This window comes from Scatophagus argus, chromosome 6, assembly GCF_020382885.2.
Source record: "Scatophagus argus isolate fScaArg1 chromosome 6, fScaArg1.pri, whole genome shotgun sequence".
NCBI classification, from domain to species: Eukaryota; Metazoa; Chordata; class Actinopteri; family Scatophagidae; genus Scatophagus; species Scatophagus argus.
In genome coordinates this window covers 2,319,298-2,345,316 of record NC_058498.1, presented here as the reverse complement: position 1 = coordinate 2,345,316, position 26,019 = coordinate 2,319,298, and the positions used below count along the sequence as shown (strand labels likewise).

The following is a 26,019-nucleotide window of genomic DNA, read 5'->3' as shown; positions in this document are numbered from 1 at the left end:
TATTGGTCTTCAGAGCTCAGTGCAGCTTGTCCAGGGCTGCGTGAACGGGCAGGACATCGTGGCCAGTGCCCCCGTCTGAGCCTCCCCCGCCGCACTAGTTCGACAACCACCTAAACACTACAGATCAATACACAAATCAATATATACTATTCATTACATTATAATATACATATTTTAGTGTACATTGATTTGAAACACAAGAGATGATCAGATGGGGTTTATGGTTTTCGGGAGCAAATCCATCCATCCATTTCCTACACAGCTTATCAGACAGGGTCGTGGGGGGGCTGGAGCCTATCCCAGCTGACTGCAGGTGAGAGGCGGAGTTCACCTGGACTGGTCACCAGTCAATCGCAGGGCCGACACACAAAGACAGACAACCACACACTCTCACACCAAGAGGAAATGTAGAGCAGCCAGTTAACCTAATGTGCATGTTATTTTGGGACTGTGGAAGGAAGCCGGAGAACCCGGAGAAAACCCACGCAGGCACAGGGAGAACATGCAAACTGCACATAGAAGAGCCCAGACCAGGATTCGAACCTGGAACCACAGTCATGTTTGTGGGTTGATCATGCATCTTTTAAAAAGAACCTGTAGAAGTTTCTTCTTCTTCTTATTATTATTATTGTACACTTATTTAAACAGTACAGAATTTCTTCTTCTTTTGTGTGATTCAGCTGTCAATGATAAACTAGATGATTGTGATGTTCCATTGGTTTCAGACACGTGGGGCCTCATTTACAAAGCAGACTTACAATCTACAGCACACATTTCCATAGTTGGTACAGAAATGTGTATTTGGTTAGTATATTTGGCAAGTGATGTTTTACACCCTGAGGTTTCATCATGGCAGAAGTGTGACAACTCACACACACACACACTCACTAGACTGAGAAAACAGTTTCAGGCCTTTTCCACTGTGTGCTCCCAAAGGTTAAACGTTTTGACAAATCTGGCATTCAAGCTTCTTACCTTCTACAATGAGCCGGCCATTTGTTTGGCAGAAACGGTCAATGTGGTCCCCTGTCCAGCAGTCAGAGGCTCTGAGCCCACAGTGTAGTGTAGTGCGGTCCCTCGCTTGGCGGCTGACAGGGAAAACGGCTGTTGCTGCTGGAGGCTTTGGGTGAAGTGTGTGTGTGTGTGTGTGTGTGTGTGTGTAATTGTGTTTCTGCTGTGAGGGTGCAGAGACATGCCCGGTTTGCAAACGCTAGAGGCAATAATTCCACCAAGTGTGTTTGACTTTTCAGATGCATTGGTGGGATTACTGAATGTCATTTTGTGTTTCCAAGAAGAAAGATGGTTTCAAAATAATAACCTTGAATTCATGATTATAATATGGTTTTTCATAACATGATATCAAAATGAGCAATATGAAATCGTGTTATGAATAGATACAGACAATAATATCATCATCAATTCAAGATTATTATGGTTCAGTTCTAACCACTCCAGGCTTCACAAGTATCTCATATGTCAACTACATCACGGTTTTGGGTTTTTTGTTTAGTTGTTTCCTGCTTTATTTTGAAGGTCTAACTCTCATGTGCCATGAAGGCAGAATCTGAAACATCTGAAGAGGGCAATATAGAGAGTATAAAGTATTTACTTTTATAAAATTTTTATCCCATATTTTTTGTGCCTTTTTCATTGAAAGCCTTCAGTTTCTTTCTAAAAAAAGAACAGGATTGCAGACACAAAATGAGATGATGTGTAAGACAGGACGAAGGACCACAGGGCGACTGTCATCCGTGGATCAAAGTCTGTTCTGGTGATCATCTGACTGCTCATCTTCTTTCTCTTTGACTAACTGTACTTTGTGTTGGGGGCTTCTCTTAATTTGGCATGTCAACATGTTTGGGGCACAGGCTCAAATATCCTCACTTTAAAGCCTTTATGAGGCATAAAACCAGAACAGCTGCTGTCAAAACATTTCAAAAAGACAGTGCACACAGGACTACATGAAAGAGCTTTATTAAATGGAAACTTACACAGGATTTGTAAATGCAGAGTAATAATACTGGACAGTTAGCATAGATATGGAGAGAAAACACAACTAATATACAATGTCTATAGGCCACGAAGACGACCTTTGCATAGAAGTCCCTACCCAGTGCAACTGTAGCATAGGGAGAAAGAGAGGTGTGTGTCTACAGGGACAGTTAAAGGGAGCTCCAGGTACACAATGTTAATTTCTACATAAAGTTACAGTATCTTCAATCTGAAGTCCATTCTCGCTCTCCTACGATGCTCTTTCATCAGTTAAAACAGGATCTACACCTATGTGATAAATAAAAGAAGTTATATACAACGAGAAATTAGACAGGAGGATGTGGGGAGTCGCTACAGAAGGTTGGGGGTCGGGGGCATTATTAAATATTAAGCCATGCAGTTTGTCAATTTGAAGCCGTTTTTGGCAAATCCAGGACCAGCTGAGACGCATCTGTTGATTAGAGCCAGATGCTGGGAACTGGTCTGGGTTTGTGTGGTCCAGACGCGAGGCGACAAGTCTGAACCGGCAGGTGAAAGAGCGCTTTGCTAGTTAGGTTTTGTGATAGCCCTTGGTTGTTGTTGTTGTTGTTGTTGTCGTGTGTGTAGCCAACTGTGATGATCACACCTGAGCCTCTGTGCAGGTGACATCTAGCGGACGCTTTGAGGAAGGCAGTCTTCCTCTTTCCTCCTCGCCGCTCTCACGCCTCTCTGAAGGTAGTATAGATGTATTTAGAGCCCTTTAAAGAAGTATTAAAAGACCTTCTGTGTGTGGTTTGGTGAGGATTTGTTCGTCCAGTTTGTGCTCTCCCAGACAGATCATGAATGTCCGTGATAGGAGCCCCCCACCACCTTTTGGGTAGGGAGGGGGGGTTAATCCGAACACCCAACAAAAAGACATGATCAAGAGGAACAGACTGTTTAAATCCCTTTTGAAGCCCATTTCAGGAGTAGTGGTCCAAGCCAGCCAATGAAGTCCTCCTCCAGTTGGTTAGTAGTTTTCCCTTTAAGGGCCACTTTTCCAGTTGTACAGAAAGCAGTCAGTCGTATTTTACTTTGTTAAACTCGAGAGGACTGACGCACCAGAGTAATTAGACTCCACAAAGCGCAACATCAAAGGCACATACTTGATTTTTACTTTTTGCTACATGTGCCCACTTGCTCTCTTTTTCTTTTATTCCATCCACTTGTGTAACCTGAGTTTTCTTCTCCCTTATATCCTGTTTTTCTCACTGAAGACCAAAACACAGTAAGAGTGAACTTGTTGACCTTCACACTTCATTTCTGAAGGCGTCTCTTACTCACTTCTCGCTCATTGTGTGAAATGTTAATTTTCTTTATTCTTTTCATAAATGAACAATTTCTGATCACATAACGCAAAGAAAAGCATAAAATCCTCACAACTCAAAAGCTTGAACTGAACTGAACTGAATTGAATTGAATTGAAATTATTTTTGTTTGTAAAATGATAGATTTGTAATCTATTTTTGCTGCTTAAACTTCTGTCCAGTGGCTAAGCCATTAATCAACTAATGGTTTCAGCTCTGAGATGACGGTGATATTCAGAAATCTTTCTGCTGACAGTCTGTCTCATTTCACGTGAAGACATCAGTTCTCTCCAGTTTGCTCTTAACGTGTTTCAGCCTTCAGCCCATTTGATTGTTTTTATAGCTTAGTTTTGTGAGGTTTTTAAAGTCCATGAGATGCTTCAGATGTCACTTTTCCTCTGCTGTTAGTACAACAGTATGCAATAAAACCTCACATTTTATTGTGACGGGACATGTTTGTGTTTCCAGTCAGAAATGGATTGCCTGTCGCTGTTGTGAAGAGCCTGTTGTCCTCTCAGGCTTCTGCCGCCGCACAGCACCGACGGAGGCGAGTGTTTGTGTTGCACTGAAGCGCCCTCTGCTGGACCGGAGGATTAGGTGCGCTTTGCTGCAACCTGTTGCCTCAGCTTCTCCCTCCTCTTCTTCTCCATCAGCCTAGATGCGCAAAAATAATGTGTGTGAAGGGTGTGTGTGGTTTCAGACATCTTTGTTAGTCTTCAGATTCATTCTGTGTCACAGTGCACTTTTGTCATCATCACTTATCCTAAAATGACTGGCACGACGGGTCTTCCTGTGCCTACCTGTTCAGGTCACCTGAGGAGAGGTTATTGTTACACTGCCATCAGCGGTAACTGGTGCAGTTTGTCAGAGTACTTTTATGAGTACATGAGCAGAATATCTGTCCAGTACTCAATAACGATACTATCAGTGAAGCCTTAAGTAATACATGAGAGTAATACATGAGCCTTAAGTAACACAAGATAATACCTGACAAGGTATCCATTATTAAGAATTAATGGACACCCTGAAGCCAATCATAATATTCACCCACACTATGGTGTAATGAAAAATAACTACTACATAATAACTTCTACTAAGGAGTATAGATACATTAAATTGGCCTAAAATGAGCTGTTATTTAAAAAAACAAGGAAATATCTTTGGGTTTTGGAGTGTTTTTTAAAGAAGTTATGCATACTTTCTTCTGTCGGTGCGTTTGCTGTGTGATCAGTCACCTGCGGTTTCGAGCCTCCACCAGCTCACTGAGCTGATCCTGAGCCGCTCTGAGCTCCTCCAGGCTCTGCTGATAGCTGAGATCCCCTGAGCCCGACCTCTCCAGGAGGGAAACCTGGTTCGACAGCTCGCTGGTTCGATCCCGCAGCCGCTGGATGGACATGTACAGGTTCTCATCATCTTCCTCCTGCCGCCACAGGGAGGAATCGAGGACAGCAAGTAAGTTACAAGAGTACAGAGCACATTTCCCGACACAAAACACACAAAACAAATACACAACTTTTTTTTTTTATTATTTATTTTAAACACATCGTGCTTCAGAAACAAATACAGCATCACACAAGTCTCAGTGAATATATCCCAAAAAGAAAAAGAAACACAATGTGAGCACAATCTTTACACTGAACTGTTGTGTTTGGGATTTTCTCACACCATCCACAACAGCAGGTGGCGCTATGGGTCAGGGTGAACGTCCTGGTGGGGTTGAGCCACAGCAGAGCAGAACAGCTGATAAGAAACAATGATTCTCACAAAGGTGGAGACATTCAGACAGGATGGAGTAATGTGGTGTGGGGATTTCAGTTTCAGCACGGAGAATCAATCATTGATCTGCTCTGCTGTGGCACTTTAACATGAGTGAGAGCACCACCTGCTGTTGTGGAGGGCAAATTACTCAGGACGTTTGTGAGAAAATCCTGAGCGCGGAAACATTGTGCCAAAAGTCACGTGATTTTTCTTTTTTTTGTGAGAAATGTTTCCCAAGCCTGGTGTTTATGCTTTGCTTTTGCAATCCAACTTGTTTTATTTAAAGTTTTGGCAGGAAATAAGCTCCATAAGAGAGAGAGAGAAAAACACCCTGTGACTGTGTACCTTTGCATTGACGATCTCTATATGGACCAGAAGTGAAGCCAACTCCAGCTCCTCACTGTAGCTGTTTTTCAGAGGGACGCTCCTGTAGCCTGACAGCACACAAAACACAAACGTTTCACACTTTGTTTGTTTGCACTGGTAAGAAGTTAGAGCTACCGTAACCATGACATTTGCACGAATGTAAACAGGCATTCTGCAGGGCTGTTCATCGCATCACCTGTTCGCAGCAGACGGACAGGGTAGGTCGCCTGCGCCAGGAAGTTAGGATCGCTGAACATGTCCTCCTCATAGACCGTGAAGCGCAGAAAGGAGAAGGTGGGATTGTGGATGTCAAACACAAACTGCTTCTGCACCCACACAGGATTCAGGCCGTTATCAGCTGGGAGGGTGAGGAGGAGGACACAGTCAGGACGCGTTCGGCGAGCCCGTCGCCCTCAGCGCACACATTACAACGTGAACGTAAGCCGAGGGCGTTTCACGCCTGCTGTGGCAGCAGCCGTCTTACCTACGACGTCCGTCTTGCACTTGCAGCTGTCGAAATCAGCTCCACAGATCTCCACCTCCACAAACGGGCACACGATGCTGCGGCCATTTTTAGGCAGGTGGCGAGCTCCCAGCACCTGACAGAGGAGGAGTGGAAGAAGTGTTTCAACAAAATGACGCTGACTACAAAGTCAACCCAGGATGAGCAGTTTATTTATTTACTCATTTTTGTTCCCTTTAAGGTCGACCAGAGCTCACCTGTAGCTGCATGGTGATTGGCTCCACGTGTAAGGTGGATTTGTCAAACGGGTCAAAGGCGTCGTCCCGCATGACATCAGGCTGGGGGACGAAGCCGCTGCCACCTCCCAGCATGAACAAGGCCTGATTCAGCTGCATGGGTTTATCTACACACACACACACACACACACACACACACACACACAATCACGCTATCGTTCAATACATATTGTTCATAATTTAGACTAAAAAAGAAATGTTTAGAACCAAGAAATTGCTGCTCAACCCGTCACTACATAAAAAACTGTGGTGTTTACTGGTGACTCTTCATCACGTCACCAGGACCAGTTCGACCAAACAGTGAACCAAAATAATCTGTCTGAAGAAGTAAAATTATCCAGTAAGGAACTGTTTCTACACAGCGTTTTTGCCTGAGAGCCAATGAGAAGAGAGCAGATGTGGCGGCGTGCGGCCGCCTCCTGCTGCTGCTGTTTTCCAAGCATCTAATCATACATTAGATGGAGTGAAACTCATCGTCACGTCCACATGTGAGGGCAGACTGGGTGGACAGACAGTAAAACGCGACGTGGACACGGGTACTGATACCAGGAAAGAGCAGAAGCAAAGTGTTTAAAGACCTTTTTCTGCTTTCTAGCCTGTGGCCAAATTTCTTGTAAAGCATAATTAAGAAGAAATCATGGTGTTAGTTTTACTCTCTTAAAGGTGCATTTGTTCCTCTTTCAGTCTTGTGAATTTGTCTGAGAAAAGGAAAATAAAACCTGCTGAATCAACCTCCCAGAAGCCTCTACGCTCTTAGTCTCTGTGTGAAGAGACTCACTCCGTCTAAAAACGCTGATGTCTCTTACGAATTCTGTGTGGTCTCCCTTGTTTGCTTCAACCTTATCTAAATGTCCTCACACACATGTGTATCTGCACACTGACCCGGGGTCTGGAAATTGAGTGCAACCAGCTGGGAGCCACAGAGCCACATGGGCAGCGGGTCGTAGTTGGACGAGTCCAGCCTCTGTCCTCGCGGATAGACTCTGGAAAGCTGCCGGCGGTTGTACTGCAGAAAACGTTTCCCTCTGCCACGTGTGGCAAACTTCTCTGCCTTTGTCTCTGGGAAGGAGGACATGTCCCGGTAACAGGCCCTCTCCGTCCCAATCTCTGAAAGCAGCAATAAATCACACAAAGAAGATAAAATAAAAATCCCAGACAGAAACTGTTAAAAACGAGGCACAGGAAGAAGAGGGTGCAGTTTGATCCTTACTGTCCTCGTTGAAGGGGACAGGTCTGCAGTAGACCACGAGGTCTGACAGCTCCACCGCAATCTTCTTCCTCCTCTCCATTTGCTTCTCCTCCTGCATCTGTTACCATGGAGACAAGACAGCCACAAGTCAGAAGGGACAAAAATCAAAAATTAGCTTTCAAACAAGACGGTGGAACTGACCCGTGCGTCAGCATTCTGCGTGGCCTCTCTGATCCTGTTGACCCAGCTGGTTAGGTCCTCCAGACTGTCGGCTGCCACATCCAGGCTCTGAACCGGGTGAGACGACAGGTGCTGCGAGTGGATGGTGCACACGTAGGGACGGGAATTCTTCCCATCCTTATGCACCACTGGACAGATGGAGAGATGGAGGAAGGCAGAGGTGAAGCGTCAGCAGAATGTGGACTATCGCCGGCGCAGAGACATGAAAAAGTAAAGCCTGTTGTGTCCCTCCCTGAGCACCTGGATGCACCTGATATCATAAGCTATTCCCTCCACTGGCAGCTTTGTTTATGCAACTCACCTACATGACAGGTGGGAACGTCAATGAAACCTTTGAGGAACGTTCCAAGCGGACTGTTCTCTGTGGACTGACAACAGAATGGCAGAAAATGGTCATCATGACTGGACTGAAAAGTGAGCGAGGACATTGGACGTCCTGCCTCGTCTAAGAATCAGAACTCACTGCTTCGTCCAGCTCCCTGATGGGAGAGCTGGGAACCTCCTCCACGTAGTTTGCAGGAAACCACAGCTGTTTCTTTCCTCCGTAGTCACCTCGCCACCTAAAGACAAGACGCAGGTTCACGACAAGCTGCTCTCCATGTCCACATGGCACACAGGAAGTCACTCACCAGCCGCCGTCCTGCTTGTCCACATTGAGGATGAGCGCCTGCTTGGGGAAGCAGAGCTCGTCTTCCCTCTGAGCTCGATAGTCATACAGAGCTTTGACGGTACACTGAAACACACAGCAGCAACAAACACATCAGTCTTCTGCGAGTGCTTTCTGGCACAGTTCATGTTTATATACGACCACCGCGAGGCGCCAAAGTCCAAACGTGCTTTCAAGTTCCCCACTCCTCAAATAGTTTTCTCTCCTTTCTTTTCTTGCCACCCTTCTTTCTTTTTTACTTTCATCCTTCAGCATGCCTTTTTAGGTCTCCGGCTGGAGACTTTCACCCAAAACCTCAGCTCATCTCCTCAGTGCCAGTGATACTACCATCAGTCCTTCATACGAGTATACTGCACTGGACATTTACTGTACTGTGTACTCGGTGCACTGTCTCCGCCACGAGTTTGCTGTGATAATCGTCCAATAACAGTCCAAACCATCTCACTTACTCGAGCTGTTGGCATCTTATTGGCCTCCACATAGAAATGAGGAGTGCGGACCTCGTACAGCGCCCCGTAGTCAAGCTCCTGAGAAATAAACAAGTGACAGTATTATTGTCCTTTTATTCCACTGCTATAATGAGCATATAATACACTCTTATAGTATGAAACCACACGACCAAAATAATAATAAAGGACCATGTTTCGATAATTAAATAAGGCACATGAGGTTGATATTGTAACCATCACGACGGGCCTGATTATAATGAATTATGAGAGACATCACAGTGAAAGCTTGTGTGACGTCTGCTGTGTTATTGCTGCATTGTAATTCAGCCTAAGGTGATGGATTAGAGAAGACTGCACTGTCTGGTGACATTTGTTGCAAAACTGTGGCAAAATCTATTGATTAATCCGTTCATAAAATCAAATCATTTATCCAGATGAAGTTTTTCATTTCTGTCATTTAACAAACTGTGTGCTGATTGATCTGCCTCTGGTCGTTATGAGCCAGTGTTTGCTCCAAACAGTTCAATCATGATCTTTATGAAGGTCGATCAGAAAACATGTCTGCAACAAGTTTACAGTAAATACTGAAATACTTCATCTGAATACAGTTTGGAGGAAAAGTTTTCTGCTCTGGGATCGGCCCCTGAGACCCTGATCAGGGCGCCCTTACAACTGAAAGTAATTAATAGCTGCAGCTGAACTCAGATTTCAAGTCAAGCCTGGGAAGCTAATGGCAGTAAAGTAAACATGTAACGTGTGATGTTTCTGAAAGGGAACATCGGCTGTGTGTGACTGACCGTGGTGCCCATCCGGTCCAGAGTGTCCTCGTTGATGGGGTACCGGAGCCTCATCTTGCGGTACAGAGGATGTTTCTCATAGTAGCTCACGAGGTCGACGAGGCTCTCAAACTCTGCCGAGCTGCCCAACATGAAGAGACGGCCTTCCTGCTGGATGCGACAGTGTTTGATCTTCCCCTCCGCCCTGCAGGCAGACGAACAGAGAGGTCTGGTTTTGGTGTTTTTAACAAAGGCTGCTCTTTTCAGACCGTTGTCGCGTGACGGTCCCTCAGTGTGCGCTGATCGCTCTACCTGAAGGAGATGGCGTAGGAGTTGTGTTCGCTGCGCTTTCGCACCAAGAAAGCGCCGTCTCTGGGGACCCGCATCAGCATGTGTTCGGCCTGAACCCGGGACAGACTGGAGTGGTACCACCTGGGAAACATACGACTGTTTTATAACAATTATCAAATAATAGTAACATTTTCTCCTTCACTTTCACACGAGTCAGAAGAGGAAGTACAAACTGTGCACTCACTCTCTGCTCTCGTGAGCGTTGGGCTGAGGCACAGGGCTGCCCAGCCTCATCTCAAACTCGTTGCAGCGCAGAGGCGTGTCTCTGTAGTGGCAGATGAGGCGGTAGAGGCTCTCAAACACCAGGTTGTCAGTCAGGTAGAAGCGGGTGGAGCCAGACTCCTGACGTGAATGGATCCTGCAGTGCTGGACTCGACCTGAGCGCCTGGTGAAGGAGGAGGAGGAGGAGGTCTGAGTTAGTACATCAACCACAGAGAAGAAGCTGAGGTCAGACTGAGGAGACTGCAGCGAGTTACTGACCAGAACGAGAGGGTGTAGTCTCCGACAAACGTCTCGCTCTCCCGAACCAAGAAGGTGCCATCTTTGGCCCCGCCCTCGCAGTACTCCTGCAGTAGCTTCTCGGCCACCTGTCGACCATCGCGGCCTCCACCCAGCTTCCCGTGGAACCAGCGCTCCGCACAGTGCTGCTCGTTGTTGTTGCACTCCTGACGAGCGACGGAACGCCGTGAAGAAACAGAAAAACTGCCTCATCTTTGGCTCATTCTGCTTTTCCTTATCTTAGCTGTCGCACTCAGCACCATCTCCCTACCTCTTTGCCTTCATCGTCCTCCTCTTCATCAGCTGTTTGGTAATGAGACGTCTCCTCTGAGTAGTAAATCTTATTACTGGTCAGGACGAAATAGTGCGGAGTCCACGTCTGTATGTCACACAAAAACACGTTTCAGTAACGCCAGACAACACACATACGGTTTGTTCTCTGAATACTCACTCATAGTCAAGAACTTAGAAACACGCACGTGGTCGATGGGGTCCTCGAGGTACAGGATGCCGTTCTTCAGAGAGTTGCTGATGTCGTTTTCCGAGTAGCTGGCTGATGACACCTCTTCGTAAAGCGTGCCTTCGACCAGTTTCTTGTGCTGCGACACAAGTGATGAAACACAGACAGTTTGGTTCTGTTTAACGAAGGTCTTAACTTGGGTCATTAGGGTGAGTGACGGTTGGTGGCAGGCCACTTTACAGCCAAACTAGACAAGAGCTGCCACCCAAGTGAGTGCTGAAATCCACAGAAATGAGACAGCACAAAAAGACCGGTTCCTTTGGAGAGCCTGGAACCTAACCTGGACCCGGTGGTTCTCAAACTTCAGGCCACATCAGCTGGCGATTAGCACCTGGTCGTGTGGCGTTGTGGCGAAGTGTCATTGTTTGATCCTGTCAACCAGCTCTACCATAAAACTTCCATTTAAAGTAGCATAATAGAAGGGTGTATTTACAGTACGACTTTATACTGGGTGATATTTAGTGTTGTGAAATGTGTCTCATACTGCTGACTCTGAAGGATGCAGTCTCTGATTTGCTTTGCGGCGTAGGGGTGTGTGTCTGCGTACCTTGATGAGGATCTTCCTGCGGAGCTGGTGGGGTGAGGGAAGCTCCTCAGCATTGTTGTCGACCGGCTTGGTGAGCAGCAGATCTCCAAACACCTTCTTAAAGTGCGTGGCCATGTTCCTCTGTTGGACCACGCTGCAGTGGTCCTCGATGGACAAGATCACAGGATACCTGCACAAACACAACAGCACCGAGGTCAACAACTTTGTTGCTCCATTTCCAAACAACAAAAATAAATAAAACAAAAAACCCACCTTGAAGTCAGCAGGCATCGGCCCTGCTGACTTCAAGGTTGAAACCTGTGAAATGAATTCCTTCTTTCTCCACTCACTCAGATGTGACGAAGGCGTGTTCTTTGATGGTGTGCAGCACATCCAGGAATTTGATCTTGGAGGTTAAAGTGTGGCCATGGTAGATGATCGGCAGGTCGTCTGGTCCATCCCAGCAGTCCACTAAGATCAGAGAAACAGACTTACGTACAAACCTGACTGGCTAAAGGACAGGGGAGGCCACAAACAACACTGCCATTCCACATGTGGCCAGTGTTTGTCAAAAGCAGTTAAAAAAGCAGCAAAATCAAATGTTTGAATCTGTTACGTTCAATGCAACGGCAGCCCATCCTCAGGCAGCGGGCGTAGGCTTCTAGAGATGATTCACTGGAAAACTGATCACCTGTCAGGTAGCTGCGAGAACAAGAACATGGAAACAAGTTCATTAGAGCAGAGGCTCCCAGAGAAATGATGAGTTATCCTTGTTATCTGCTGTCTTACTGAGAGGTCGTTTATTAGCTGAGTTCTAAAAGTATATAACACTACAACTTTGTGTTTTTAGGGGGGTTCAGGTAAGATATGAACATCTACACCACGAATGTTGAGACCATTCACTGTATATAAAGATGGGTGACATGGGAGCCAAAGCAGTTGAGACCTACGTGTTGTGCGAAGAGGAGATCCAATACTGAGACAGCGGCCTTTTCATGTCATCAGGAACAACAGTGGAAAGTCGAGGGTCATATATGGAATTCTCTTTAGAGAACAGGAAAGTCAGGAACTGGAAACAGAGAGCAACATGATCAGACCGTAATGCAGGGAAAGAATTACAGTTTATTTCAGTTTTTCTGCACATTTGTGTCTTTGCTGTTTCACCTCGTCAAGTTGTAGCATGGGCTCAGTCTGCGGGCCCCCCCTCATGTACCCCATGAGGAACTCTCTGACACGACTCAGATCCGACGCCCAGGACTCCTGGGATGAGCCGGATAAAGAAGTGAGCACAAAGCAAAACAGTCTTTTGTTGCGCTGGCGGGTGCTGAAATGTTCTCAGTACCTTCTGGTCCATCTGTAAAAACTTCTGGAAGTCGTAGAGGGAGATCTGACAAAGCTCTGGTCTGTCAACGTTCCTGCACACAACAACAATTTTCAAGGCGGCAGAGAAGTAAACGTTAAAGACAATTCAGCTAAATGAGAGAGCAGACATGATGCATTAACATACAAATGTTTATCTGACAACTAATTGCATTACTCTACCTGTGCCAATTTTTAGGTTAATGTACCATAACGTTAGGCTAAATGTTTCACATCCATAAAGCCAGGAAAAGACAAACATTAAAGTAATATTAAAATGGCAAAAACTCATGGAAATGTTTCTCCTTCCTGGAAACCAAAACCTTCCATGGGACACTGATAAGTGAGCTGTGTATTTCAGAGAAACGGGACAGGTGGAAGAACAAGAGTGAGGGACGTGAAGACAAAGGAGTGGACACTGAGGAAGGTGGAGGTGCGGGTGGAGGTGCAGGGACTCACCGCAGAGGGAAGGAGAGCTCCAGCTGCTCAATAATCTGGGAAGAGAAGGGGAGGAACCAGGAGACAGACAGGTGGGAGGGAGCCAGGTGGAGCATAAACAGCAAAGGACAAAGTGAGCGTGGAGGGTAGAAGTACTCAAATGCAGTACTGAAGTGCAATACTCGGGTGGAAACGACTTCTTAAGGGTGATGTGACTGGTTCATTTTCCCAAATCAAAGTGTAAAATAAGCATGAGAAGTAAACATGCAGCTGCAGTTGGGTACAAATGTGACATCTTTAAAAACATTTCTGACAAACAACATGTTGTCGCAGCTTGATGGCAGAGAAAATGTGGCATGAAAGACCATCAATCTCTAATTCTGGGATTATATTTCATCAGTACAACTTGTGTGTACAAACCGGATTCAGTAAAGTAGGAACACTTTGTAAAACTGTTCGTTTGTAAATGACTGAATTCCATTTTTAATTTACAAAACGTCCCAAATTCCTTTGAATGGGGGTTGTACTTATGATCACAACCGCTTTCAGAACCACAAACAGGTTCATCACCAGGTAGGTTTTCACAGCCTTGACATTGTGGCTCACAACTGTCATCGAGCTGTACTGTCAAGTCTGCTCTGCTCTGCTCTGCAAAGAAAATGCAACTCGGACAGAAATGAATGCAGCCTTGACGTTCCCTGTGAGGGATCAGACAAACCTCTAAAGAATGGCGGGGAATGAAAATAAAAAATTACAAAGCACGAATTTGAAATGCTATGCAATAGCACACATGATTTGTGATTAAAGATCTATGTAAGTGGTTTTTTAACACTAACTGGGATGCTAGCAAAACGAGTGTGTGTTATTGTGATATTTGTTGTCATGGAGTGTTTTTTCCTCTGTGCTGTAACTACTACCACGCAGGTTAGGGATCTGAGTACTTCCTCACAACTCTGTGATTGTGCTTGTGTGCAAAACCACAGCTGACACTCACACTCTTCTGAGCGTCAAACATCAGCGTCCTGTAGAGCTGTGCGAAGTTCGGGTAGGACAGATCGCTCCTGGCCTCCACCTCCTGCACAAGAACACGAAGGATACGAGTTAGTGCCGAGGCCGAGCCAGGAAGACATGAAAACGACTCGAGCCGACTTGTTGGGCTCGTGTTCTGTTCTGACCTGCAGCTTGTCTTTGAGAAAGCGCATGTTGGGGACTCTGTAGTTGACCTGAGGCAGCAGAGCTTTCACATCCTTCACTGTGATGCTGACACAGAAACAAAAGTGCATCAGAAACAGTAAAGGACTTTCTATCTGAAAACAAACAATATTTGAATTGCACCTTTAAGGACACAGCCTAACTGAACGTGTTTTTACCAGGAGGTGGCGCTCTGGGGTCTGATGAGCTTACATCAGTATCAGGATGCTGCATTTCCGGGCTGAGAAAGTTAAGTTTTCATTGTTTAGGCTCAGAGGAGCTCGTCCTGGATACAAGTTATACACTAACATCCACCTCCACCACTGAGGATAAGGCTGGAAACACCACACAACACGTGCAGTGCAGTTCAGGGTTGGTTTGCCTCTTTTAATGGAATTTGTGGGAACAATTAAAAGTATACAAATGACGCTTAAAGTGTAATAATCCTTTAAAACGATAAATGCAAATTTGGTGTAGTCATTTGATTGGTTTAAATCTCGGACTGTGATTTGTTGAGGAGAACGTTGTTGTTGCACATGCTTCTGTGGAGCTGCGGATGTCAAACTCCACCACATGGATAATCGCTTTTACTGATCGCCAAAACACATGCAGCCGTCAGCTGTTGGTAACAGAGTGAGGACGCAAGCGAGAAAAGCAGGTGGAGAGGAGGGGGGGAAAGGTGGATGCTCTGAGGCGGGGAGGCTCTTCTGGGGTCAGTGGCCGCTGTAGCTGCCAGGTCCAATCGTCTCTCCACCCACTTCCCTCTGTCTAGCTACTGCTGCTGTTACTATTTCCACAGGAGACAGGAAGTTGCCCTCTCCCAGCCCAACGCATCACTTCCTGCTGCTTATCAGACAGTGGCAGGCTGTTTGTCCTGGATCAGCTTCCACCCAAACAGAAGCCTGGACTTCACGAGAGCACGAGAGAGAAAAGGCCTGCGAGTGAGTGAGTGCGTCTGTGTGTGTGTGTGTGTGTGTGTGTGTGTCAGGCTGCAGAGGTTAAGGTCAGGGCAGATCTTTGACGACATCTGGATCTTTCACCTCCACGTTCCACCTGCTATGACAGACGGGCCAATCACAGGCTGCCGTCAAAGCTACGACTGGGTGTTGACGTGTTTGTGGCAGGTCACCTACCTGCCCTCGTGGTTCCTGTCCATGACTTCAAACTGTTTCCTCAGCCACCTACAGAGCGAGGGGTGGAGTAAACACCAGAGAGAGATTATTACAAGCATCAAAGCCCACCACATTAATGTTTCCTACTGTTTGTGTATTTTTGGGTCCAACTGACTGAATGTTGCTGAAAGAACGAAGAAACGCCAACGAAAAAAGCCCCAAATCGCGACTGTGCAAGACGCCTCGTTTTCCTCCTCTCTCTACCTGACGACATTATTACTAATAATGTCTGTCATCAGTAATAATGTCCATAATATCATCATGGTTTCCATTTCTGTACACGTTGGACTTCATGCAGCAGGTTGGAGGTCAGCAGCCTACTGCGAGTTTGAGAAAAAAAACTTTCATCTGATTCATCTGATCTGCTCCACAAACGGTTTACACAACGGTCACAAGCAGACAAAATTAGCAGTTTCATTTCCTCTGAGCGCTTGCAAACATATAGCGCTCCCATCATGTCAGCAGCAGGACTGTCCTGCACCACCTCACAACCCGCCTCTGTTCTCCTGCAAACGGAACAGAAGCCTCCGCACGTTCGCCTGCAGTAAATATTTTCATCCCAAAACAAATATTTGTCCTGTCCTCGGACCAGCGCCTCCCCTTCCTGTCCAGGTTTTGATGTGACCAGATATCACTCACACACAGGGGGCGTAGGAAAGCGTTAAGTGCTGTATAAACACACAAATAAATATTTCACTGATGCGTGTTGGTCGTTTAATCGCCACAGGTTTAAGGCGGACAAAATAAACTGAGAGATGTGCGTCACCGTGTCGAGTTTTCCTCACCGATGACCAGAGGAATGACTCATTCAGTGGATCCACAGTTCAGAGTTCAGATAATATGACTAATGGAAAACTTCCTGACTCATTGACTTGACTATTCGATTAATTGTTTGGGTAATAAAGTCAAAGACTCAAAGATATTCAGTTTGAAATTGTAGAAGACTCAGAAAAACAGCAAATATTCCTGCTTGAGTGGACTCTTAGTCTGATTATTTAGCACAAACTCACTAGAAACAATTCTATACATACAGACCAATTACTTCAGGGCTACAAACCACACAGAGTGTGTTTTCAAGCCTGCGTGTTGGGAGTGTTTGCCCCTTGAGGGGTTCCTCTCAGTGTGACTGAATACAGCAGTCGCACACGTCTGCACACACCTGTCTGTCTGCTGGGGTGCAGGTGCCCGCTGAGTGTCAGTCATCAGCCAGGTGAGCCCAGTGATCCACATGTTGACCTCCTCCTCACTGAAGGCTGCAAAGACACGATGAAGGTGACACAGCAAAGAAGAGACTTCACATGATTATTTATTCTCCCTTTTGCTGGGGACCCCCTGGAAGCCCCTTGAGGACCCCTGGAGGGGTCTCTGGACCTCACTTTGAGAACCCCTGATCTAAAACACTTAATAAAATTTGAAAACATAAAGCACCTCAAAGGCTGCACTGATTCTTACTGTGATTTTTCTACAAAGAAAAACACAAGTTGCCTCAGTCATAAAAACTCTTCACGTGTGGGAAAATTCGATTAGATTAGTCTAACAGAATATTAGTGCAGGTCTGTCATTCCTGGACACACACACACACACACACACACACACACACACACACACACACACACACAGTATACCACACTCACCAGCCAAGCTGAGTGTCCTCAGGCGAAACTCGAGACCGTAGAGCACGATGAAGCAGTGGGCGGCGTCCAGCTTGCGGGCCTCCTCCGGGTAGCGCTCAAAATCACGGGAGCCCTTCCCCAACCGCAGCTCCCGGATCTCTCGTACATCGACTGGAGGATGGAGGGAGGGAGGGAGGGAGGGAGGGAGGAAGGAAGGAAGGATAGTGTTGCATGAAGACAAATATGCACGACCATAAATCACAGTTTGGCAAGTTGTTCGTTTCCCTGCCAAACACGCAGAAATATGCTGCCGGAGAGCTCCACAAATGCACTGTGTGTACTGTGTGTAGTGTGTGTGTGTAGTGTGTGTACTGTGTGTAGTGTGTGTACTGTCCAGAGAGGCACAAACATTTCAGCTGTCGGCAGCAAGACGCCCAAAAAGTCTGCAGAGGTTTAAATCAGCCGCAGCCGAGCAAACTTTTCCTTCACGTGTGTTTGGAGGAAGAAACCTTACAAGCGCAGAAGCGAATCCTTTGATGGAAGAAGTCACTTTAAGTGTTAAAACAAGTGAATCTGATCCCAAAAAATGCTTCCTAAGCTGAAGCTCAGCCTGCACTAATGATTAAGGCTTTTAAGGACTTAACTGCACTAAATAAATTTCTTGAGGCGGCTGTGATTACACTCAAGTCACAGAGCTGAACGTCCTTTTCTGTCATGAAATGAATACACAGCAGTCTTTAAAAAGCCTCGATATTAAGGAAAGTTTAAATACACGTGTTTGAACTGGTTTAACTTGTTTAACGACTATTTCCAGCACAAATTCTACTTTAGCATTTTGGTCACACCCCACTTTGTTCGTACAGTAAAACCTAACATTTAAAATCTGCCCTCGTGGCTTCGATTCTGTCCTCTTATGTCTACAACCAGCGAGTGACCCATCACTGAGCGGCCACTGGGAGCTTCTGTCGCAGCAGAGGGGTTAACAGAGCGGCTCAGGCGGCGGTTCAGGCGGCGGCTCAGGCGGCGGCTCAGGCGGCGGCTCAGGCGGCGGCTCACCACACTATGATGTAAACTCTGGACTCTACGTTGACACTTGCAGCAGTCGACGCACCCACAAAGAAAACTCTGGCTTATTGACACAGCAGATGTCTTGTGCAAACACACATAAACATACACCCAAATCTGCTCTGACATTCACACTCCAAACACAGGCCTGCTATAGCACACACACACACGCACACACACACACGAACACACACACACACACGCACACACACACACACACACACACACACACAGACAAACCATTTTCCGCCACAGAGAAACTTGGGATAAATGACAATAAGAGAAAGAGACTTTTCTCCATCTGATATCAAAAACCTCCTGTTAGGACAAAGTTTTCTGTCCAACAGGTGGACAACAGAGGACACAGAGGAAAGAACAATCCAAGCTACTGGTCTGCATCGGAGAAATCTGGTTCCTATCTGAGCCTCCTGCATGTGGAGATGACAGGGAGCACGTCTGGCACGAGATGAAGAGAGGAGTCGGTTCTCCTCAGATGGAAACGTGTCCAGAGTTTAACGGGAGGAGATGGGCCTCACGTGTTTGTACCCACAGATGAACTGCTCCTGCACAGCCCAGCTCGTTCCCGCTAAAGTGCCGACGACCCGATCTGAAGCCACAGAAGCTTCCCATCAGGAGGCTGCGGGTCGCATCACGTGTCCGGCTGAATGTTCAGCTCTTACTTTCAGACTGACAAAGATTATTTTTAGTTTGGTGAGGTTTTAGGGACAAGCAAGGACGACTAGCCAATCACAGCGTAGCAGGACAGCCCATGATGGACGAGCCACCGGTTGTTTTCATGTTTCACCGTAGAGGAGGGTGAGACGAGGCACGTTTCACTCTGCAGCCTCACTGCCAGATTCAGCTAAACTCCTACATGCTGATCGGACCTTCAACATGTGCAACAAGCCAGCGACTCAAAAGTTTCTGTTGTTTGTTAATGATGTACACTATAGAGACAAAAGTATCCAGACACAGGGTTTGGGCTCGGCCCCTGACCTCCAGTGAAGGGAAATCTTAATGCTTCAGCATACCAAGACATTTTGGACAATGCTGTGCTTCCAACTTTGTGGCAACAGTTTGTTGAAGGCCCTTTTCTATTCCAGCATGACTGTGCCCCAGTGCACAAAGCAAAGCTCCATAAAGACATGGTTGGATGAGTTTGGTGTGGAAGAACTTGACTGGCCCACACAGAGCCCTGACCTCAACCCCATCCAACACCTTTGGGATGAACTGGAACGGAGATTGTGAGCCAGACCTTTTGGTCCAACATCAGTGTGTGACCTCACAAATGCTCTGCTGCATGAATGGGCACAAATTCCCACAGAAACACTCCAACATGTTGTGGAAAGCCTTCACAGAAGAGTGGAAGCTGTTAGAGCTGCAGAGCTGTCTGAGAGTTTAGAATGAGACGCCATTAAAGTCCCTGTTGGTTTGATGGGTCAGGTGTCCAAATAATTTTGTCCGTACATTGCTGTTGCATCCTCTCATTTGATCGCAACCAAAAAGCATTTGCAGAGCTTCTTGGATGAGATATTTCCTGATTCAACTTTCTAACTGCATTCTATCTTCAATAATTTTAGTAGGTTTAAATGTGGTTCTTTATTAGCCACTTTGTGTTGCAGTCTGAGGCGTTGAAGAGATTTTGTTGAAGAGGCAAAAACGTTCACATTCAAAAAATATTCATTTCAGAGTTGGTTCTGAAACTCAGGCATCGTATCGACCCTGGCAAATTCAAACAATAAAGCTTTTAGTTTGTTTGTACAAAGTGCCTCATTTTCCTGACAAACTATTAAAAAAATACCCCAAAACCTGCTATTTGTTTCTCTCTGGTCTCTCCCTTTATTACTTCCTGTCATTTAGTCTGGACGTTGGACAATCAGGCAAACAGATGCACAGCTCGCCAACGTCACACTTCACTCACCATGACTGTGTTAACACACACTCACACACACACACTCACACTCACACACACACACAGCGTGGTCCCTCCCACTGTGGCCTTTAATCCCAGTCCAGGCTGTACACATGGCTGTGATAAAGACAGACAAACAGATAACCGTGTTGGTCTGATGTGAACTTGATGAGGGTGGCTAACACACGGTCAGCCGTCTCACAGAAAACATTATGGGATGTCAAATTATTGTGCATTTCCTCAGCAGAGAAGCTCACAAACAAAACGGCTTTTTTTTCCAGTCGCTGCTTGGGCTGAGTCGCTCCTGAACGCACCGCGAGCTGTGTGCACTGCCGACCTGAAACCACCAGCCGTTGATAATTGCAGTGCACTTCTAGTGAAACAAACTGTTCCTGGTACAGCTGGTGACATCACCCCTCGCAGATGGCAGGAGTCTGCATGGAGGTCATAAATCACAAACGATAGGAGACCAGAACGAAACACAAGCTAGAAGTCTGGTCACAGAACGGGATGCTGACTGAAAGGACTGAAATAAAGTTTCAGTACAAAGACTGACGGAGTTCCACCACATATTACAGACTCTACGGCGGTCAGGATGACGGTCGAGACAACTTCACCCGAGCTGACATCACGTTGTTACTGCAAGTCCAAAACCAAAGCCGTATGAAATTCAGTGGACCATCCCAGCCCCCCGAGTTATTTTAAATATAGATTTCAATATATAAAGCCAAGTTTGACCAAGTTTTGGTTAACCCTAATTGTGCTTTAAATTACTCCTCACCACCCTGAGGATCTCAGGCATCCAGCGCCTCATTTGTGGTCCATGTCTCTGCTTCCTGCTGAAGATGCTGGACCTTTTGTTTTCCTGCTGCCCGCCAGTCCTTCAATCTGAGACAGGAAGCAAGACACTCCCTGATAACCCCACACTTCCTGTGCCTCAGGATTTAATACCTCCACTGTTTGCCAAAGCGCTCATCTCAAAGAAAAACACGGATTTCAAGTGTGTGTGTGTGTGTGTGTGTGTGAGGGAGGGACTTTATTTTAAGGCAAACAGGAGAAAAAAAAGTATTAGGCAACAAAAACGAAGGAAGGAAAAGCAGGAGAGAGACGGGGGGAGGGGAGATCGACGGGGTCACTCAAATAAACACGAGTGAGATTTATGAGAACAAAAGACCAAAGCATCCGATCAATGACCCTAAAATTCAAAAAGAAAGTGAAAGAACAGAATGAGGAGGTGAAATGAGAGGTTACACAAAAACGAGCGGAGTGTGAGGGTGTGTGTGTGTGTGTGTGCGTGTGTGTGTGGGGGAGGACAGCTGGAGGAAGAAAGTGGAGGGAGGAAGAGGAGGGAAAAAGAAGTGAGAGACAGAGCTGTGGGAGATAAAGTGAAGGCGAGACCCGCTGAGTTCTGGAATGCACTCGTGGGTTTGTTCAGGGTTACGAAAGCAAACGTGTGTTTCTGTGAGCGCAGGTCTGCCGCCTCGTCAGGTTTCGTCCCTCGGCTTGGCGATGGCGCCATTTGTGCGGTTTATGATTATGGATAAATAATTGACGAAGCTCCCCGAGCAGCAGCAACAACACCTGCATGTGTGAAGCGGCCATTAATCTCCCAGCTTTGGGGGGGTTACTGAGAGGAACGAGAAAACACCTTCAGTTCGACAGATGCAGAAACGCACTGCAATCACAAGGAAATACGGAAAAGCCGCCATGATGAGACGATAACTTGCTCACTTTTCTTTGCTCACTTTACTGGATTAGTGTAACGATACTGCGGATATTTTCTGCACATCACACTTTAGTTTGGACATGTCTGTCCGCTGCCCCTCTGCACCTTTCATTTTCCTTTTTCCCTGTAGGATGATGAAGCCCTCTGTGAGATCAGCTTCATTTAGATCTCAGCAACCTTCAGCTGATTTTCTGCTCACTTGTGGAAGTTTTCTGTAGATGCGCGTGGCTTTTCGTTTTTGAGCTCCTGATTTTTTTGCTGAGGTTTTCTGTCTCAGTTTAGTCATTTGCTTTCCATCATCAGCCCATCTGTGATGCACACACCTGACTGACAGGTGTGTTTTAACGGCGCTGTTTTCATCACGACGGGGAGCGAAAAATCTCTTTCAGTTAAGATTTTGTGAAAGCACCGACGGTCGTCCCATCATTATTGTCAGAATATGATACTGAAGTATGTTGTCAGAAGTATTTGATTTGTCCACATCATTCAGCACATTCCAAAGTGTACATCAGATTTTTGTGTCCCCTGGAAACTTTTGTCTCAGTTGGTTTTGTTCTGTGTAACTCACAGCGTTTCTGTATTTGTGTTTTCTGTGTTTTCAGCGCGTTTTGTTGTGATGCACACGTGTTTTCAAAAAGATTCGCCTTCAGCAGGTCAAACCGGACAGGCTTCTCATAGGGGAGGAGTCTCTTCTTCTTCTTCTTCTTCTTTTTACAGTGTGCAACCATAAAGTGTGAGAGTCAGAATAACACATGGCAGACAGAAGGAAACTCTATCATGCCAGTTGTGAATGCCATAAGTTTTCTCAGCGCTAGCAGACGCTGTAACAAATCCTCCCCCAGGCCACAAAATCCAGGGCACAGACAATAGCCTCCACACCCCAGACAGCCAGGACCGCGCTTCAACAACAGCCTTCAGTACGCCACTGCAGCCCTCAGTCAGACAGACAGGCAGACGGCGTGACAGACACACGGACAGGAAGCTCGGGGCAGGGCGAGTACTTCAGGTCCATGTGGCAGCAGTACGCATGAACTTCTGTCGGCAGGGACCCTGGGAGGCTGACACGGAGGAAGCAGAGGTGGACGCCATGACAGCGACTCAGCTGCAAGTTCGGGTCATGTTGGGGGGGCAGACAACCACACCAACAACCCGCAGTCCTTCTCTTTAAAGGGTCAGTTCGCCCAAACTACAGAGACAATACCTCTTTCTGAGTGCAGAAGTGAACATCTTAAGGTCTTCAGAGAACCGAGTCCACTCTGAGTTAAGCTAAAAAACGATAAGCAGATTTTCCTTTTGTTTTCATTTCACAACCAGAAGTTCTCACATGTAAACTGCTGCTGAACCACAAACAGCCGTACAACAACCACAACTCTGATTTAAATCAGGGAATATTAAAAACAACAAGATTACAGTCCTGCCCAGACACTCAGTGCCAGCTTTTGGTTCAGTACCATCAGCGTCGAGGTTCACTATCCAGCCCTGGTTTGTCCGTGTGTGCGCGCTGTAAAGGGCCAGTGCGCCCAAATCACTAAATTACACATTTTCTCTCTGACATGCAACCGAGTCCAGCAGTGCAGACCCTTTCAATGTGCTGATATCCTGGAATCCTGCCACACTAATACAACGGGGGAATTTTGTTTATAGTGCCGGAAATATTGAAAACGACATGCAACACACACACACACACACACACACAAACACAACAGCTGTGTGCCTTGAGAAAATGCTTCTGCGCTCTACATAATCCACAGAGCTCAACGTGAACAGTTTTCACTGGAACTACTTTCTCATGAAGCAGCAGTCCTGATGAAAACTGCTGATGTCGAGGTCTGTGGATGATTCTAACACACCAGATTGTTTGTACAAAATGATTTGTTTAGTTTTCATTAGCTCACTCACACTGAATCCCACACACCTCCATTACCCTGGGACAGTTCAGGGACCACCACCTCACTCCGGGGCCCCACCACAGACCGTGTCGACCGGTGACGATGTCGGGATGATTTTAAAAAGCCGAAAGGCCAAAAAAGGACCACAACTTTAAAACACGCACACACAGAAGAAGAAAGTGTCCCTGGTGTTGGATTTCTGCATCCGTCAGCATGTTATCAGACGCTTCAGTCTCAGCTGACGTTTCAGCACCGTCTGATGCAGAATCTGTGACCACCGCACAACATGACCCAACAACGTGAAGGAGGGAAAACAAAGCGTACACGAGACGCGCACATCGTTAATACCTTGACTTTAAGACCTCGGGGTGCAAAGCTTTGTGGTCATTTAGTCTTTGCTGCCATTTTCTGTCTCTTAGTAGTCATGATGTCTGTCTTTGTGTTCATTTTGTGTCCTTGTATTTGTTTTGTGTCTTTCTGAACTCGTTTCATGTTTCTTGGTTATAATCTGGTGTCTCTTTGGGTTTATTTTGTATTTGTTGTTTTGTGTCTCTGTAGACATTTTGCGTCGCTTTGTGCTTATTTGGCAGCAAAACTCTCAGGTGCTGCTGTCGCTTCGCGGCATCTGAACTTCAGAATTTGGTTTATGATGCAGATGGCGAGAAGCCTTCTGACTCTTGTGTGACACAACAGATCCTCGCTGACACTCTGCACAGATATCACATTACATAGAAGGATAGGAAACCACAGCAGGGCTGTTCTGGTTCTGATCTCTTTGCTGGTTTTGTATTGTCATGAAACGTTACTGTAGCTGCAGTGTGAAGTGCAGTTGTGATATGAAGGGGAAAAGCAAACAGAAAACCCACACAAACACTGGATTTCTGCGTTAAAAGATCAGGACATCCCTGCTTTTAACTGGGCTCAGTACAACCAAACGTACTAACGGTCACTTCATACAAAGGCTCTGTGGACACAAGCCAGGGGGCTAAGGGGACCGGGGTGCCCCTGGTCCTGTGCCCAGTGGGGCCACTTAGTAATCACTTCATGTTTTTATGGCAATACTCACTTTCTCCTTCTATTTTGTCTGGGTTTCGGCTCCACACTATCTGCCGCGTGTCCTGCTTTATCTGGAAGGTCCTCCTCTCGGGCCGCTGGGACTTCTTCTGGTAGAAGACGGTCATCACTGTCCCCATCTCCAGGCTGTGGAGGATGCGGGGACCCGCCTCTGTCCAGTCCAGCATCCTGGAGGCCGTGGCCGGAGCACCCACAGCGCCACCACCGGCGGCCTCCTCGGCACAGCCATTGAGGCAGCCACTGAACCTGGCAGCACACATCTTCACTGCATAGCTTCCAGGAAGCCTTGCAGAAATCTGAGCCGGTTTCCGGCTGAGGATGCTTGTCCTTCAGTCTCTTGCTGAATGCAAACCACCGGCACAAAGAGGAAATCTTGCTAGGAAGCCAAATTGTGCCCCTCACAGCAGCCACTATGATTAAACCAGTTTCACATTAAAAGGAGAGCAGAGAGATTTAACAGCTGAAACGTCTGAGATGTGAATTATCCTCAGGTCCTCTGGAGGGGGAGTGTATCCCTGCCTGTGTTATCCTTTCCAGATGCTTCTGGCAGCACACCAGCGAAACAGACTCGGAGTGAGCTCTCATCACCGCTGGACTCAGGTTTCCAACCTTTACGTGTCCTCCTGCCAGCGCTTCCACGACAGCAAAGGCGGCTCAGTCCGGCTCTACACCCAGCCGCCGCGTCGTCGCCTGCCGCCGCCGCTTGCTGCTCCTGCCGCTGGGCCGGTAAACGAGACGTGGCTGCGCCTCTCCTGGCTTCGGGAAAATCAAGTCAGTGCCAGCGACAAAGACGCCGAGTTATGTAACGACGAGTCGGACAAATACCCGGAGGTGGGTGCAGCAGGGCGGCGGACAGGGGGACGGGCACCGGCGGAGAAACGCGGAGCACCGAGCGGCCGCGGCGAGAACCGTGAGCGCTCCCATCCGCCGAACCATTCTGCTCCCCGCTCACACGCTCCTCCTGCCCGGGCACATTTCACCGCCGACGGGATGCAGTAGCCTACGCAGTCACCCGTTTGGAGTCCCCGTCCAGAGGCGTGCGGGGTTGTGCTGGTACGCGTTAATTGCCCCACTTTCTCCTCCAGGATCTCTCCGTCTCTGCCAGCGCGTCTCCTCAGCGCCAACGCCAGAGGTCTTGAGAGGAAATTAGGGCTAGCAGACCGG

General features: G+C 46.9%; 1 protein-coding gene across 2 annotated transcripts; it reads right to left on the bottom strand.

Annotated features, from left to right (window-relative positions):
• Nucleotides 1-1,958: 1,958 nt before the first annotated feature.
• Nucleotides 1,959-25,154, bottom strand: LOC124060805 (1-phosphatidylinositol 4,5-bisphosphate phosphodiesterase gamma-1-like). 2 transcript variants are annotated; one of them, XM_046392122.1, is made up of 32 exons: nucleotides 24,848-25,154; nucleotides 17,211-17,360; nucleotides 16,736-16,829; nucleotides 15,538-15,585; nucleotides 14,389-14,473; nucleotides 14,208-14,288; nucleotides 13,235-13,269; nucleotides 12,759-12,831; nucleotides 12,581-12,676; nucleotides 12,367-12,485; nucleotides 12,033-12,118; nucleotides 11,767-11,887; nucleotides 11,438-11,606; nucleotides 10,850-10,969; nucleotides 10,642-10,749; nucleotides 10,353-10,537; nucleotides 10,057-10,257; nucleotides 9,834-9,953; nucleotides 9,543-9,726; nucleotides 8,746-8,823; nucleotides 8,259-8,362; nucleotides 8,093-8,189; nucleotides 7,931-7,997; nucleotides 7,591-7,757; nucleotides 7,411-7,507; nucleotides 7,083-7,307; nucleotides 6,162-6,307; nucleotides 5,926-6,040; nucleotides 5,638-5,799; nucleotides 5,421-5,509; nucleotides 4,553-4,737; nucleotides 1,959-3,971 (listed from the first exon to the last, which is right to left on the bottom strand). In XM_046392122.1, the coding sequence occupies exons 1-32, from the start codon at nucleotides 25,113-25,115 to the stop codon at nucleotides 3,911-3,913; spliced, it is 3,936 nt and encodes a 1,311-aa protein (XP_046248078.1). In that variant the 5' UTR covers nucleotides 25,116-25,154; the 3' UTR covers nucleotides 1,959-3,910. The 2 variants fall into 2 exon arrangements, with proteins under 2 accessions (XP_046248078.1, XP_046248080.1); XM_046392124.1 differs by lacking the exon at nucleotides 24,848-25,154 and adding an exon at nucleotides 20,948-21,189.
• Nucleotides 25,155-26,019: the final 865 nt, after the last annotated feature.

What these genes read in the sequence shown, in the direction of transcription:
- LOC124060805 (XM_046392122.1), bottom strand. Translation starts at nt 25,115, where the DNA reads ATGTGTGCTGCCAGGTTCAGTGGCTGCCTCAATGGCTGTGCCGAGGAG. An exon ending in TCGAGGACCCCATCGACCAC is followed by an intron (nt 10,750 to 10,849) that starts GTGCGTGTTTCT and finishes TGTGACATACAG; the next exon opens with ACGTGGACTCCGCACTATTT. An exon ending in GTGCAAGACGGACGTCGTAG is followed by an intron (nt 5,800 to 5,925) that starts GTAAGACGGCTG and finishes TCACCCTCCCAG; the next exon opens with CTGATAACGGCCTGAATCCT.